The sequence below is a fragment of the Ahaetulla prasina genome, chromosome 12, assembly GCF_028640845.1.
Source record: "Ahaetulla prasina isolate Xishuangbanna chromosome 12, ASM2864084v1, whole genome shotgun sequence".
In the NCBI taxonomy this organism is placed as follows: domain Eukaryota; kingdom Metazoa; phylum Chordata; class Lepidosauria; order Squamata; family Colubridae; genus Ahaetulla; species Ahaetulla prasina.
Genome location: NC_080550.1, coordinates 1457356 through 1474438, shown reverse-complemented (window position 1 = coordinate 1474438; position 17083 = coordinate 1457356). Strand labels below are relative to the sequence as shown.

General features: G+C 51.8%; 1 protein-coding gene across 2 annotated transcripts in view; it reads left to right on the top strand.

Annotated features, from left to right (window-relative positions):
• Nucleotides 1-16176, top strand: part of LOC131184258 (zinc finger protein 469-like) — a 272266-nt gene extending 256090 nt beyond the window's left edge. Inside the window, exons 8-13 of one of the 2 annotated variants that reach the window (XM_058155368.1) lie at nt 4683-4788; nt 7009-7218; nt 9337-9561; nt 10341-10436; nt 11174-11329; nt 11886-16176. In XM_058155368.1, the coding sequence (XP_058011351.1) occupies nt 4683-4788; nt 7009-7218; nt 9337-9561; nt 10341-10436; nt 11174-11329; nt 11886-14173 (3081 nt within the window). In that variant the 3' untranslated portion in view covers nt 14174-16176. The remainder of the gene's footprint in view (nt 1-4682; nt 4789-7008; nt 7219-9336; nt 9562-10340; nt 10437-11173; nt 11330-11885) is intronic. The other variant, XM_058155369.1, reaches the window with a different exon arrangement.
• The last annotated feature ends 907 nt before the right edge of the window (nt 16177-17083 follow it).

The window sequence follows — 17083 nt, the reverse complement described above, 5'->3', positions numbered from 1 at the left end:
CAGAAACGACCATGTGTCCCCATCTCATCCTGCTTTGGCAGAAGAGATCCATTTCCTTGGTTGGGAAGACCCTTCGAAGCAGAGGTTGAGTGGTTGGTGGGCCTTTGTTTGTGGGAGGTTGATTTATAGTGAGGTCCTCTATTAATTCCAGTTGAATGGGCATCTTGTAGAGGAAAAAAAATTTTCCAAAGAAGGAAGCTGGGAGAGGTGGTAAGATGGTGGAGCAGAGTTCTTGAATAGCAGAGATGAATAAACATGGTGAAACTGAGCAGAGCCAAAACATTTAACATCTGGATACCAAAAGTAGACAGTGAAGATTTTGGTGTAAGATGGAGGAGGAAATGTGACTTGTGACCTTAAGGGTCAGAGGTGAAGCAACCTGAGTAGTAGGTAGACCAGATTCCGCATAGCGGAGTTGAAAAACTGGACAGTGCTTCCTCTAGAGCAGGGGTCTCCAACCTTGGTCACTTTAAGTCTTGTAGACTTCAACTCAAATCAAATCAAGTTGTCACAGGAGATGGTGGTGGGCTTGCCTCCCCACGAGAATATGGAAGCAGAAGACGAAACACCCCATTGAGAGCAGGATTCTGCTTTGGAGGCGCTGCCTGTAAAAAAGATTGGAGGGTCTGAAGCAATATTTCTAAACCTCAGAAATTTTCAGACACGTGGACTTCCACTTCTAGAGTTCCCCAGCCGGCTGGAGATGCCTCTCAGAAAGCTACCCAGGTTTAGAACCTCCAATCTAAAAGGATGCTTCAGAGCTGTTCTCTGAAAGTCCTCTTTCCTGCACCCCAAATACCTCCGGCTGGCCAGTGTGCCAGACATGGGTGGTGCTTCCGTGAACATCTGGTCGGCAGTTTTAGGGATTTGGAACGCTGGATCAGATCATACATCCCAAAGCTGCTCCCGGAAGTCAGGTGGGCACCGAGACGCCGGTTCTTGTCCTCCATACTGAAAACCCAGCAGCTCTTGAGGGAGTCTCCCTCTGTCGTGACCCAGGCCCAAGTAGGTAGTAGGAAACTCAGTCAGTGAAAAAACAAACTTTATTCGAACAGCTGAGAATGAAGTAATTCAACTAAATTAAAGCAAATTCCTCCCAACACAAATTCCTCAGTCCTATCATAAACCTTGGTCCAATTAGGCAAACTGCCAAAGGCCTTTCTTGGCAAACATTCAGAAGACACTGATACAAAAATAAATGCAAGAAGATGAAGCTACCAACATTGTTTTCCGGCAAAGAGCCCAAACGCCGTTGCTGGTCTGTTTTAAGCCTTATGGGAGGGGCCAATCTTCTCTTGGCCCTGCTCCTGAGTCGTCCTCTTTGCTTGAGCTGCTCTTACCTTCTGGCAGCTCTTCTCATGCGTGCATTAGGAACAGGCTCCTCCTGTTCCTCTGCCGCACTATTGTCAGCCTCTGGAGGCTCCAGAGTCTGCACCTCACTCCCCGATGGCCCTGGGCCCACCTCTGCCTCCGACGCAGAGCCCTCATCCGGGCCTTCCCCAGCCTCCAGGACTGGCCTATGTTCTTCCTCAGCCTCATTGCTGTCCGACTCCGTTGCCAGCTCCGCAGGCTGCTGGCGAACCACACCACCTCCTGCTTCCAGCATGATTCAGCCACTTTCTGCAGGACGGAAATGCTTGGGCCAGAGGGACGCGTCTTTCTCCGTGCCCCCTTCCTGCGGGGAGAGCAAATCATGGTGAAGCTTAACGATGAACCAGGGTGGTGGTGGGCTCTGCTCCTCCTCTCCCTTGTTTAGCGAGGGGTCCGGATAAAGTGTCCCAGGCGGATGTTACTGAGACAGAGTTTCTGATGGTTATCGGGCCCACTGCACATTCGAGACACTGACCTCTTTGTTAGAGGGGAAACAAGGAGAGTTCTCAGCATCGTGGTGCTGCCCCGGGCCCACTTCCTGCAGAGGGTCTGAGTGGAAATTGGCCAGAAGAGAAGCTACAGCTGGGTTGTCAGTCAGTGTCTCTCCTAGACTTTTGGGGTGTGCAACAGGATCGCAGGCCAAAATGGGATACTGCGTGGAGCTGACATCTGTTCCGCACCCACAAGGTCTCTGCGAAGCTGGATGTGGCACTGAGGGACCTGGGCACAGATGCCAGGCCCGGGAAGGGGAGGGGGGAGGGGGAGAAGAACCCAAGTGCTGAATCAGCTGATCTCCTAGTTGTGCCCCCCCCCCCCGCTACCCCATTCCAGCCACGTGGCAGTGCTGCCCCTTCCTTCTGCGTTGGGGTGGCTCCCGTTTTCGGGCACGTGCAATCCCAGGCAGAGAGACGTGGTAGGAAGGCTGTTATTTTTGTACCGTCAGCAAAAGTGTGTGTCTTTTCTGCGTGTGCGTGTGCAAGAAAAAGAGAGAGAGAGAGGAGCTTGCACGTGTGTGTTATTATCAAGCCTTGAGCACTCCGCTCCTTGGAACGATAAGCCTTAAACCGACGAAGACTGTCAGTCTGAGTGGAGGGTTTAGAAATATTGGGACGGATAATTAGATTTTATATCGTTACTGCTGCAGCCATTGAAGGATCAGGCAGATTAATTTTTCCCCCTCACCCTCCTTCGTTCTCATTAATATTCATTAGCGGTGCAGGAGGCAGGGAGGCGCGAGGGCTGAGGGGGAACGGAATGGGGCAGACGGGAAGAGGGAAACAGCCTGGGACCTTCCCTAGATCCTCCTCCTCCTCTTCCTCCCCTCTGGCTCCGTCAAAGGGGGCGCATGCAGCTACGCAAAGGCCGCGTTGCGTTTTCCCCCAAAGTCCTGCTAGGCCTCGTGCGCTGGACCGTTTTCTTCTTCAGCAGCTATTTGGAGGAAGTGGAAATTCGAGCCTCCATATTCAGCAGCAGTTCACCTCACCCCTGACCACCAAGGAGGAAAGTGGTGTTTTTTTCCCTTGGCCCCTTGCTAGAAGAGCCCATGTCTATCAAAGGGACAGAATATTTTTCTCTGGTTGGCATCTTCATTTGCCACACTCGTTCAAACAGGGCCTTGAAATAGAGGGGGAGACCCCTCCAAATCTCAGAGGAGGGGTGAATGTTGGCTCCTGCCTGGGTGGAGGGTCTCCTCGGCCCACAGAGGGGTGGGGGAAGGAAGCGAAACAAAATCTGCCACTTGGGCCTAAGCCCCAGGGCGCGTAGAGTGGGTCCGTAAGCTGCAAACCACGTTAATACCCGGGGAGGAAATTGCAGTGTGCTGAGAAACGGCTGGTTTTCCCTGGAATTTGGCAAAAAGGTACATTTTGTATTGACAGAGCGGGTCACTGGAACCAGACACACCTGGTTATTTGTTGTGGGGGATGAAAGTGCAGGATTCCTGTGTCCCTTGAGGGGGTCCATTGGACAGGGGAGTCTCCTGGGGCGAGTAGGGGGATGATCCACAACTCCTCTGAATCTTTCTCTGTCTCGGAAGCAACACCGGAGGGAGCCTGGATGGACGGGGACCTTCCGGCTGTCGGCTGTTTATTCTCTGCTTTTGATTCCCATCTATCTCTTAAGTCGGGATCATAAGCTGATCTTCCAGTTTTCTGCACTCCCCAAAAAACCAGTCTGTGGGTGTCCCTCCCTGAGCAGAACATTCCAATTGTCTCTTCCGCTGCAAAGACCAAATTGGGGATGGGTGGGAATTCAACGAGAGACAATTCAGGGCCATCTTGTTCTCCAGAAACTTTCCAGTCCTTCTATGGGGGTCCTGAGGGCTCAAGCAAAGTGGTTTCACCTGCCCATCCCTTCCCATCACTGCTGAACATCTGCATTAGCAGCCCCCACCCACCCACCCCAGGCTCTGTGCCTGGTCAGAGTGTCACACTGCTTCCTTTTGTCTTGCTAAAGTGGGGCCCAGCTTGGCTGACTGACCCCCCACTCCAGCAATCCAGCCTCTCCTCCTCCTCCTCCTCTGCCCCCTCTAATCTCTTTTCCTCCCTGCACACCACCGAGGTTAGGGGTGAAGTGGCTGCTTCCTCCCCGACCGGCACGGCTTGGCCCGCGGGTGACGAAGAAGAGGAAATAACAAGCTTGTTGTGTTCGTGCTGGGGCCGCAGTGGCCGCCGGGTCACTTTCCACAAGGGGGGGGGGCTGTCCTTGGGCGGAGGCCCCCTGACTCCTCGGGGCTGCCGTGGCCCTGCTGAGCAGCCGTCCGGAAGGGAAGCTTCATGCCGTGGCCACGTGGATCACGTCACCACTGGAGCGAGGAAGGAAGCCACTCACTGACCTGGGCAGACTCGGGAGACACGTGTCCACGTAGCCCAGACCCTCCCTCGCCCCAGCACTGATGGCTGGAGTCAGTTCGTATTTCTGCCTCTTTGGATGGGGGTGGGGGGGTGTGCCAGGCAGCTCCATTATCACCCACTGGTCCAATGCTCTTGCCTTTCTGACTCCCTGAGGGTGGGGCCAGCCCAGCTCTTGAAATGGGGAGGGGTGCCAGTTGAAAAGATGAACCGGGTGGAATTCCCATCCCGCCATTGCGGTGCATTCGTGTGGGAAATTTGAGCATCTCCTGGAGCTTCCGGCACGACTGCCTTCCCAACCGTTGGGCTGCCTTGAAATGCATGGCCAAAGTTTGAGTTCTGGCCAGCTCACGTGGCTCTTCCAGTGGTGGCAGGTTTTGTTTTTGCTGGAGTTCAGAGCGGAACCTCTTTTGCCGGAAGGGAGTGACTGGAGCGTTCAACCCACTTCTTTTCTCTTCTCAGCTGAACCCGCCCGTGACCCTGATTCTGCAGGACGACACGTGCTGGCTGGCCCAGCTTTCCTTGGTCCCTGGAGAAGCAGACGCCAATTCGGTGATCTACAAGAAAGGTCAGCACTTGTGCAGTGAGCCCTGCCTGGTTTGGGGTGGGGAGGGGGAAGCGATGGGTTCGTCCCGGTAGCGTTAAGGCTGCTAAAAACACCTCTTCGAAGGAGAAGTACAATTTACTTGTTTTCAGGAGCTAATTATCCCTATCCTCATGCTAGTACACACCTGATGTCTGATGTTAACCATACAGGTAATCCTTGTCATGATAGGGAAGGGTAGGGTAGGGTAGGGTAGAGTGATGGGACACACAAGGAATTTGTCTTGGTGCATTTGCTCTCAGTGTACATAAAAGAAAAGGTACCTTCATCAAGAATTCCAAGGTACAGCACTTAATGATAGTCATAGGGTACAAATAAGCAATCAGGAAACAATCAATATCAATATAAATCATAAGGATACAAGCAACAAAGTTACAGTCACACAGTCATAAGTGGAAGGAGATGGGTGATGGGTTTACAACTACAGTTGGGATCAGAAGTTCCATTGCTAAACAAGGCTCTTAAGTGAGTCACAGCCAATGTTTATCACCTTCGGGGTCACTTCAACCATTGGAAATATGTGCTGGTGGCCGAGCACCCAAATTTTGATCCCATAAATGTGGGGATGGTGCAATGGTCATAAATTCAAGAACCGGTTGTAAGTCTCTTTTTCAGTGCCGTAGTAACGCTGAATGGTCACTATATGAATGGTTGTAAATTGAGGACTAGCTGTACTTAGTCCGTCAGTATATTTCAAGCAGCAAAGAGGGGCTGACAAGTAGGGCGCCTCCTTCGATACTCAAAGGCAAAATATGGAGGAAACAGCGGAAGTAGGGAAGTCAATGAGTTGGAAGGTACAGGTGTAGTAAATGAGTACCCACAGGCACGAGGATTTAGGGATTAAATTGTAGCCCTGTTGGAAAAAGCAGATTTTGGGAAAGGGTGGTGGGTCTACAGTGCTAGATCTTTCCAGGGGTAGAATTCCAGGCGTAGCCCAAAGAAGGGATGCGAGCAAAGGGCTTCGGAGTGGACAGGTCAGGCGTGCTAAGCAATCGATCGGGGAGAGAGCCAGAAAGAACAGTGTTCCATTTTTTGTGAATGTGTGGTCCAACACTGCCACCTTCCTTTGGTTGTGTGCATTGCAAAGATCAAAGTCAAAACCATAACTAAAAGGGCAGCGATGCTCCTGCCTGCCCTTTAAAGCTCTTGGCCCAATTAGCTGTTCTTTAATTTGAATCCTCAGAGACACCAAGCATCTCAGTGACTAAGCAACTTCAGCCTAAGTTTTGGGTGTATAATTTTTGATCAGCTTGTTTGAGAGTTTCTCAGGGTATTTGGCAATAGAATAGAATAGAATTTTTTATAGAATAGAATTCTTTATTGGCCAAGTGTGATTGGACACACAAGGAATTTGTCTTGGAGCATACGCTCTCAGTGTTCATAAAAGAAAAGATACCTTCATCAAGGTACAACACTTACAACACTTAATGATAGTCATAGGCTACAAATAAACAATCTGGAAACAATCAATATCAATATAAATCGTAAAGATACAAGCAACAAAGTTAGTCATACAGTCATAAGTAGAAGGAGATGGTGATGGGAACGATGAGAAGATTAATAGTAGTGCAGGCTTGGTAAATAGTTTGACAGAGTTGAGGGAATTATTTGTGAGAATAATAAACAATAAGAGAATGTTTAATAATTGCACATCATCCCAAGAAGGCAGAAGACACTTTTTATACATTTAACAATGATCTCTCTGATGCCCCTATACAATGTGCGTGTGTGTGTGAGAGAGAGAGAGATAAAAGTATATACAGTATAAAAATGTACATACAATATTTTAGATATATGTTTTATCCCCCTCTTTATCCACACACTTGGACAATCCGATGAGCAGCTGGTGGTTAATAAATTTTTCAGATCATTCTGCTGTCCATCAAAGTTGTTGCTGAATTCAGTTTGGAAATCAATTCAAATTCCACTGCATAACATTTATTTTACAGCTTCTCTTTCTCCTTAAACCTCCTAGAATGTTGGCTTTGGAATAACAGAGTCTGGGGAGGGTGATTTTCTCAAGGCTGTTGGGAGATTTTAGGTCCCAACGGAAGGAGATCACCTCTCTGGGCAAAATATTGGCCATTTCACAGAGCAAACAAGAACTGAGGCCGGACGCTGCTGCTTCTGAAAACTTGTGGCTCCCATAATTGTGTTATTTTTTTTCTCCTCCTCCATTTCCAGATGACTCCATATGGTGTAAAACCACCAAGCCTCTTTCCGAAGGAGATGCGCTCAAGGCATTCGTCATGGCTGAGCCGATGGGGATCCCCAACCACACTGGGAAGATGGAGGGTGGGGACTCTGCCGCCCCTGTCGCTCTGCCTTCCGAAATCCAGCTGCTCCCCCAGCAAGCGGGGATGGCAGCCATCTTAGCCACGGCAGTTGTCAACAGTAAGTGATCAGTTAGGGCCTCCCCACAGAAATCCCTGCTAGAGCCATGGATGCTGACTCCTGAGGATTCTGGGAGTTGAAGTCCACATGTCTGGCAGCTGCTCTTCTGTTGGATTAACCCATGATGGTGAATCTATGGCACGCGTATCTGTGGGCACATGAGAGTTGCCCTAGCTCAGCTCCAGTGTGCATGTGTGCGCCAGCCAGCTAATTTTCGGCCTTCCAGGCCCACTGGAAGTTGGGAAACAGGCTGTTTCCGGCCTCCCGGGGGGGGGGCATTTTCACCCTCCCCAGGCTCCCAGAAACAGGCCTTCCAGGCCCACCGTGCTATCGCGTGCAAAAGTGGGGGGAACAAGGGGGTTCGACACACATGCATGGGGCACATTGAATTATGGGTTGAGGGCACATGTGCATGCAACCCTTCCACGCTCCCCCTGCTTTTGGCACACAATGGCAAAAAGGTTAGCCATCACTGGATTAGCCTGTCGGTCCCAGCCTTGGGTCTGACTTCAGTGGTTCATCTTACCATTAGCTGACTCCTCTTCAAACACCCTTTGGAGCTTCTGTTCCGTCCTGCCCATCGTGTGCACACTCGGGACAGCCCCTTCCCCAGCTCTGGCCGGTCTGCCTCCTTGTGCTTGGTGGGGTCTTCCTGGGAGGGAGGATGAAAGAACATCAGGAAGGTGTAGTGGTGGATGAGGTCCCTAAGAGTGGACCGTGACTTCACGGCATATAATCAAATTGTTACCGGTACTGCTTGACTTACGGCTACAATTAGAACTAGAATTTCCATTGTTAAGAAACACGGTTGTTCAGTGAGCTATGCCCGATTTTACAACCTTCTTTTGTCGTGGCTGTTAAGTGAATCATATAGACATTAGGGAATCCAGCTTCCGCCATTGACTTTGCTTGTCAGAAGACAGCTGGGAAGTTCACAGGTGGTGTTCACACAACCCCAATGTCAGGGTTCCAGAAATACCTCTTCTGCGTAAAAGAGACTCGGAGGCATCTTTTCTTTTTCTCAAAGTCCTTTACTAGCATGAGGAGACTGGCACACGATGAGTGCAATTCCCAAAACTGAAGTTCCGGATTCGTTTCCCCAGTTATACAAACCCCAATAGTCCCACCCCCCTGACCCCTCTGATGATCACATGGTCCCACGTTCTTCCAGTTCATTCGAGTAACTTCTTGCCACTCTTCCTGAAGACGTGAACACCATCCGACCTTGACCGCTTGAAGAATGTTACCATACCCCTCAACCCCCCCTCCTCCCCTCAAGATAAAAATGTGGCAGCGTCTGGAAACCTAAAGTTTAATATGGTTTCCAGGCCTGACAGGCGTCCCCTCTTGGAAAAGAAACTATATCCTAGGAAAGAAAAACAAAGAGTCGATAAAAAAAAAGTGCCAACGGTGCATAATTCCCTTCTACCCCCCCCTCCCCCCTCCAAGAGGTTTCTTAGGTTTGTCAGGGAAAGTGTCGTGAAATTGTTTAACTAAATTGTCCGCATTCACTTTCCAACTTTTGACCCAAGTAGATTCAGATAATGGGTATCCCTTCCAGTGGACTAAGTATTGTAATTGACCTCGGTAGAGTCTAGAGTCAAGAATCTTCTTGATTTCATAGTGGGTTTCACCTTGGATTATCAAGGGGGGTGGGGGAGCGGTAGGGAGAGGCCTTAGGGAGGGATGCTACAACCATTGTGAATAGATTCCAGTTGCCAAGCACCTGAATTTTGATCCATAGAACCCGGGGATGCTACAATGGTTGTAAGTGCAAGGACCGGTTGTAAGTCTGTCTTTCCAGTACTGTTGTAAGTTCAAATGCCCGCTAAACGAATGATTGTAAATGGACAACAGCCTGTAGAAATGGAAATCTAGCGGAAGGAAGGAAGCAGACAAAGAAGCCACCACTGTATTCCTGTAAATAATCCCATCTTTTTGGACCAGACTAAAAACTAAGGATGGCAGCCCCTGAGCTTTATGACTGGGCTTCATGATGGAGGAAAGATGGACCGGTCGCTCTCCTGCCCTAAATCCACATCCTTGGATGGTTCTCTGTCTGCAAACGAGGCTGCCTTCCTCCTCCTCCTCCTCCTCTGACTCTCTTCTGCCTTCCAGAGGACGTCTTTCCCTGCAAGGATTGTGGCATCTGGTACCGGAGTGAGCGGAACCTGCAGGCCCACCTGATGTACTACTGCGCCAGCCGCCAGAACACCACCTCGCCTACCCTGGATGAAAAGCCCAAGGACGCCTACCCCAACGAGCGCATCTGCCCCTTTCCTCAGTGCCAAAAGAGCTGCCCCAGTGCCAGTTCCCTGGAGATCCACATGCGCAGCCATAGCGGTAAGACCTGCGCCATTCCTGGGAGGACCCGGGCTGGGTGGGAAGGGGCAGAAGGGCTCCGGGGGGGCTGAGCTGGGGGAGGTTCAGGAAAAAGGGGCCCCAGAGGCTGCATGCACAGGCTCAAGCTCAGCCCAGCTTTCAAAGGTTTGCAAGCCTGCCCACGTTCGAAGTAGGAGACCGATAGGAAGCCTGGGTACCATTGTGGGGTTATTCTCTAATATAAAGAGAATAATTGCTGGTAGTAAGATCTCGGCCATTGCCGAAGTCCAACTGGTTTTTTTTAAGGTGCACCAGGGGTGAAATGCTACTGGTTTGCTCCGGTTCTGGTGAACCGATTGTGATAAAAACTACTGGTTCGGGCAAACCAGTAGTAAAAAAATGCGTTAAAAAGTAAAAAAAACAAAGGTTCCCACGATCACAGCTGTGCTGTGCGATTGTGGGAACCTTTTTTCTACTTTTTAAAAACATTTTTTAATACCGGTTCAGATGAATAGGTAATAAAAAATGCTTTTAAAAGTTTTTTAAAAAATTGACCACGCCCATCCAGTCACATGACCCCCACCACCAAGCCACACCCACCAAGCCACGCCCACAGAACCAGTAACCAAAAAAAAATTGCATTTCCCCACTGAGGTGCACCCATCAACAGGTGTACTTTAACCTCTCCGTCATGTTGCAGAGCCATGCAGAAAACTGTGGGCCAGCTCTGCCATTTTGGGGCAAGGAAATAACACCATTTTTGTCCAAGTCCTGCAATTCTCCTCTGGCTTCTTTTTCAGGAGAAAGGCCATTTGTCTGCCTCATCTGTCTGTCTGCCTTCACAACAAAAGCAAACTGTGAGCGACACCTCAAAGTACACACAGATACCTTGAATGGTAAGTTGGACTCGGGGCTGGAAGTATGGCATGAAAGACCCATTAGCTGTGGACACATTACTCTTCCTGGTTCATGAATCCTGGTGCAAGGCCAAAGGAAGGCTTTCTTGATGGCGCTGGGAGCTTCTGTTCTGCCCAGGGTCCTACTCCCCAGAGTTGCCTGTTGGGCCCTCTCATGGTTGAGCTTACCTGGTTGTGGGTTTGGAGAAAGTCTTGGGCTCCTCTAGTTGGACAGAAGATGTTGGTGGCGGAAAACTGGGCAAAACTGTGTGGTCTTATGGTAGGAGGGAGAAGAGAGTTGGCCACTGTTAGATGCCTCTTGGAGATGCCAGATCTGAGTGGCAGAGCCTTTGCTCGACTTGCAGAAGGTCCTAAGTTCAACATCTGCAGACGGAAGAGTTTGGCTTGAAACTCTGGGAAGTCCTATCTACTCTATAATTTTAGATTAGATGGATAGACCTCAATGATTATAAGTTCATTTACTACGCTTCTAAGTCACCTTTGTCCATATAAGCTGCTTCATCCTATCCGCTGTACACTTGGTCTCCACCAGTATCAGTAACCCCTCATGTAACTGGAATCTAGGCTACTGGTGGACCACCAGCTTTGCATGCAGATGTCTCCAGATTCACTAGCTGGTGCCCACCATCAACAAGTGTATGGAGAGCTCCTGGCAGCCCAAGTTGGTAGTTTAATGTTCAACAGATCAAGAATCAGGCAGTTTCCTGTGCTTCCAGGTGTCTGCCATAGCTGTGGCTTCATCTCCACCACTCGGGACATCCTCTACAGCCACCTGGTCACCAATCACATGATCTGCCAGCCTGGCTCCAAAGGAGAAGTCTATTCCCCAGGCCCTACCATCCCTGCTTCCACCACTAAGCCAATGGCCCCGGGTAAGTGAGGGGGTTCCAGAGGTAGCCTGTGAATAGAGGAGAATATTTGGAGTTCCGGGTTGAAATGAGGGATCTTTGGTGCTCATTTCATTACCCAAACTACCTAGTTTCATCATTGGTAGAGATACCCTGTCCTGGTTAGAAGGTCCAACCGGGGCTGATAAGAGTTTTGAAGAATCTGTTTCATAAAATTGCATTTTTTTTTTTAAAAAAAAATAACAGGTAGGTAGGTAGTGAATTGACTGGAGAATTCTAGCCGCTGTCCATAAGTGGATTGGCATTGGCAGCAATTGACCAGGTTGCCAGGTCAAGTTAATAACAATAAGCCATGAGAGATGGGGTCCTCTGAATTCATGCTGATGGATATGACCTTGGAGAGCAAGAAGATCACTGAGTTCCCAGAAGATGCTCAGGCGGGTGACTTTTGCATGATTTGTGCAAGGCTGGTCAACTGTTTTATGCAATGATGGTGACATAGGAGCCAACGTGTGAGCTCAGCCACCCCGTCTGCTTTCCCATAAAGGCTCAACCTTCTGTTTATCTTCCCTTCTTGCAGGCTTGAGTTCTCCAGGCTCATCCTCTGCGCTCAAGTGCAGCTTCTGTGGCTACGTGGCCAATTGCTTGACCAGCCTCCAGCAGCACGTGGTCTTGCATAGTCTCGCAGCGACAGCTCTGCCCAACTCGGAGCTCAAAGCTGTTCAGCAGACCCCACCAGAGACCCCCGCCAAATCCCCTTCACAAGACGCGAGGGGGTCCCCTGCAGAGGATGCAGGAAACGGCTCTCCCTCCCAAGAAAAGAGCCCTGCTGCCAGCTGGTTTGATGGGGCCCCGCCCGTGCAAATCAAGGAAGAGCCTTTAGATGAGGGGGAAGACCCTCAAGGAGCCCCCCAAGAAGAGGTAGCTCCTGAACCCGAGACGGAGACGGATACGTCCTCCAGGGTGCCCTCACCCCACAGTCTGCACTCTGTGAAGGTGAAGTCAGAGATCACCAGCCCCACGCCAGGATCCAGCCCGGTGCCCAGTGAGCTTAGCGCCAGCACCTCCGGAGGTACCGTCTTTCTGCCCCAGTACCTGTTTGGCCATGAAGCCTCCGTGCTGCCCCAGGCATCCGAAATCTTGGCCAAGATGTCCGAGCTGGTTCACAGCCGCCTAAAGCAAGGCCACGGTGGGGTGCCGCCTGCCCTTTTTCCAGGCACCCCCGTGCCCAAGGGCGCAACCTGCTTTGAGTGCGAGATCACGTTCAACAACATCAACAACTATTACGTCCACAAGCGTCTTTATTGCTCCAGCCGACGCCTGGCTGAGGAGAGCCCCTCTGTCCTGCGCAAAGCCAAGACGGCTCCGGCCACTGCGCCCAAAGGCCCAACCACGACTGGGCCACGTCTGTCGCCCGGAGAGAGCAGCACAGCCCAGGAGGGGGAACCGGAGGGAAATACCACCCCTCCCGCCCTAGAGATCAAGCAAGAGGTCAAAGTGGAGGAAGGCACAGCCAAAGCCAGCCCCTCTCCTGAGACGGATGGAACTGGGCGCATCAGCGAGGGGAGCCCAAGCCCAGGGGCCAGCTCTGTGGAGGAACCAGAGGATGACCCCAACCGGACCATCTGCGAAGCCTGCAACATCCGTTTCAGCCGCCATGAAACCTACATGGTGCATAAGCGCTACTACTGCGCCTCCCGCCACGACCCTCCCCTGCGCCGGAGCAGTGCGGCCGGCAAGCTGCCCTTCCTCCCCCAGCCGATCCGCACTCGCAAACGCCGCAAGCTCTACGAGATCCACAATGCCAGCAGCCAACTGGGGGCTGCCCCAGAGGTCCCACGCCCTGAGGTGCCCCCTGTGGTCCCTGCTCTCATTTCGGTGGTCAAGGCCACCCCATCTCCCAGCTCGAGCCCGGATGCCGAGGGCCCCATCGACCTCAGCAAGAAGCCCCGCCTGAGCAGTGGGAGCCGGGTGCTCCCAGCCTCCCTCCTTCCCCTGGCGGACTACCACGAGTGCACGGCCTGCCGGATCAGCTTCCACAGCCTCGACAGCTACCTGGCCCATAAGAAGTACTACTGCCCAGCCACGCCCTTGCAGACCAGCACCATAGAGCAGCTGCAGAAGATCAAGGGGGCCACCCCAGCACCTCGGAAGGTCCAAGACAGCCCGGAGGGTCGGGCTGAGGAACCCGAAGGGGTACCAATCAAGGTGGAGAGGGTGGTGCCTTCCTTGAGCCCCGTGGCTGCACCAGCCAGCTTCCCTGCCGTAGAGCCACTCCAGCAGCAGCAGCGCTACCTGGAGGGCAAAGCTCAGCACCTCGCAGGTGCCAAGGTGCCCCTGGCCATGTGCCCTTACTGCCCCATCAATGGCACTGTGAAGGGAGACTTGGTAGAGCACTTCCGAAATACTCATGGACTGTTTGTGACCAAAACAGCAGCAGGGGCCACGTTGATAGAGGCCACCCGGACGCTGGCCGATGGCAGCCCGCTTCCCTCACTGCCAGCCACTTCCCCGCCACAGCCGGCCCCCAGACTGCCCAAGGACAGCTTCAATGGCAAAGAGGCACCCATCCCTCCCCTGTCCAATGGGAGCCCTCGACCCACGGCTTCTCCCCAGCCCCTCCTGCCCCTCTCCCCCTCTGTCCCCTTGCCCCTCTCACCCATGCCCGAGGCCCTCCCCAGCGCCCCCTCTTCTGGGTATACGGACAAAGGTGCGCAGACCCCTTCCGGCAAAGGGCCGCCCACCCCTGTGGCCAACGGCAGCCACCGCTATTGCCGCCTTTGCAACATCAAGTTCAGCAGCCTGTCCACCTTCATTGCCCACAAGAAGTACTACTGCTCATCGCACGCAGCCGAGCACATCAAATAGCACACCAGCCCTGCCTGTCCTTGTGCCTGAGCAGCATTGGCCTTCTTGGGAGTGTAGGCCTCTTGCCAGTCATGGCAGCCGAGGGGACTGCTGCCACCCAAGGTGATCTCTGCCCTTCGGTCTGGAACCAGGGAAGGTTTGGGTTTGCATGAAGAGCAGCCACGAAGGAGGGTTTTCTGTAGCAGAGCCTAAGAAGGGGGGAAAGGAAGATTGAGGGTGCTGCAGGGACCCTACTTCCACTGAAGCCCAGAGGCCCAATACGTGCTCTCGGGGACTACTTTCTTCAGCCCGGCACACTAGGGTGCCCCCTCTCCCTGTTCTCAAGGCCGCATTGTTTAGGGTTGGCTGAGGTAGGATCTGAACAGCAGGTGTGAGCTTACAGGTAAGGAGCTGCAAGTCCGGAATGCCACTTGGAGGACCCATTCCTCCAAAGCTCAACACAGCTCATTTGCAGGAAGAGTCGAAGGCCCCCGCTGCTCCATCTTCTTTTTTCAGTTTCTTTGTCATTTCCTCCCACTCACCCCCTTATCCCCATAGTGGTGATTTTGCTGTCCAGCAACTGCTACCGTAGGGACCCAAGAAACATTTCGGACAGCCCTTTCAGGTTGCAGAGTCTGGGTCTTGGATCAAGCACGTGCATGTTTCCCCTTGCTGAGGGCCAATACTTCATCGGGGCAGCAGATCTTTATCGGCGTGCCTGGCACCCCCATCCTCCTGCCCCCCAATGTCCAGGAAGCCAGGACCCAAGATCAGAGGGCAAAGCCAAGGGCCCAAAATAGCTTCGAGACGAAGTCCTGAGCACAAGGGGCCCCTCGGAGAATTGGGGGTTCTGAAGTTGAAGATGAGGGGCAGCCATCAAGATTTCATTTGTAGAATCACTGGGCATTTCGTACAAGTGTCCAAAATATGTTTAATTTCAATTCTTTTCCGAAATACCTACTAAAAACAAAACTGAAATCATCTAAGGGTGCAGAATCCTCTTTTTTGGAGAGAAAGGAGGCTACCTGCATCCAGGTGTTTTTTTTCTGTCTCCCCCTTTTATTCCTTTTTGGCTCCTGGTATCCCCTCCTCAGTTGGCTCTGGGCCCCGTGTCACTTGTCCAGGCCCTTCTGGCATAACATTGAGGAGGGGGAGAGCAAGTGAGCTGCAAACTCCTGTCCTTCTGGGATGGAAATCTCCCATTGCCCCCCCCCCAGAACAAAAGGAGAAGATCAGATCTTTCATCTGATCTTGGGAGTGGGGTGGCAGATTTACACTCTGTGCATGCTCTGAGACCTTGGTGGGTCCAGCCATTTGAGAGAAAGATATGGAGCTACATCATGGTGGAGAGCAAATCCTGCTGTAGTGGTTGGCTGCCCTATTTTCCTAAAGCAAGACCCCCCCTCCCACTTTTCAGAGAGGTGAAAGGTCGTGCATTCCCCTTCCCCACCCCGTGGAAGCTTGGAAGGGGCAGAGGCTTTTCGGGGCTCCTCTTTGAGAGGAAGTGGGGCGGGACAGATCCTAACGGAATGATACCCGAGCTTGCCTTCCGCATCTCTAGATTAATTATGTGGGGCATTCTAAGGTGTGGGGCAGCTGCTGTAGCCTCCTAGCCTAGCAGAAGCCCCTTTGCGGTCCATGCCCAGTCCCTTTCCCCAGCATTTGATACTGGCACTTGCTGTTGCTCTAAGAGTGCCACCCTGAAAGTTCTTGGCATTCTGCCAGCGAATGGCCAGCAGCTTTTCCTCCGGAGGGCTGGGGACTCTCTTTGCTGAGGGGGGCAGGGGGGGCAGCAGCAAACGTGCCTGATCTAGGGGTCCCTGGACAGAATTGGGCAAACTGGAAGAGGCTGTTTTCCTTCCTTTCCTCCTTCCCTTTCCCCGTTGTTGTCCGGTGGGTTGTGTAGAATTGATGTGGACTGTAAATGAAATGCAGACAAGACAGCACTGAAGGGCAGAGGGGGAACCCTCTGCTTGGGAACTATGTGTATAAGCCTGTATATAAATAAATGTTCATTAAATCTGGGTCTCGGACTGGTGTTTGCATGGACACGTGGGGGTGGGGAGGAAAGTTAGGGCCCTTGGTCAGTGGATTCGAATCCTGGGGCTGGATGACGAAGGTCAGTCAGGTTGGGTAGATCATCTCCCCCAAGCGCGATGATGATCACGTTATCCATTCAGTTGTGTCCGATTCTTGGTGATTCTACCGGTCAGGCCTCTCCGCATCTTCTGATCTTGCACAACTTATTTCAGTTGTTCTATGCTCTGGCTGGTGTCAGCTTTGATTGTTGTGACCCAGGCCCAAGTAGGTAGTAGGAAATTCAGTCCATGAAAAAACAAACTATTCGAACAGCTGAGAATTACTTCATTCCCAGTGTCGTTCAACTCAAATTAAAACAAATTCATCCCAACACAAATTCCTCAGTCCTATCGCAAACCTTGGTCCAATTAGGCAAACTGCCAAAGGGTCACAAAAATAAATGCAAGACGTAGACGAAGCAGAAGACAAAGCTACCAACATTTTCCAGCAAAGCCCAAACACCGTTACTGGTCTGTTTTAAGCCTTATGGGAGGGGCCAATCATCTCGGCCCTATTCCCGAGTTGTCTCTTTTTTGCTTGAGCTGCTCTTGCCTTCTGGCAGCTCTTCTCATGCGTGCATTAGGAACAGGCTCCTCCTCTTCCTCTGCCTCTCTACTGTCAGCCTCTGGAGGCTCTGGAGTCTGCACCTCGCTCCCCAATGGCCCTGGCCTCACCTCTGCCTCATCGCTGTCCGACTCTGTTGCCATCTCCGCAGGCTGCTGGTGGACCACAACATTGATGGTGTCCAGCCACCAAGTTCTTTGGTGGCCTGGTTTCCTTTTAGTGAATTCCCCCAGATGACATGGTGGCCAAATTAAGTGAGACAGTTTTGTGGTTTTGCCTTCTAGTGAC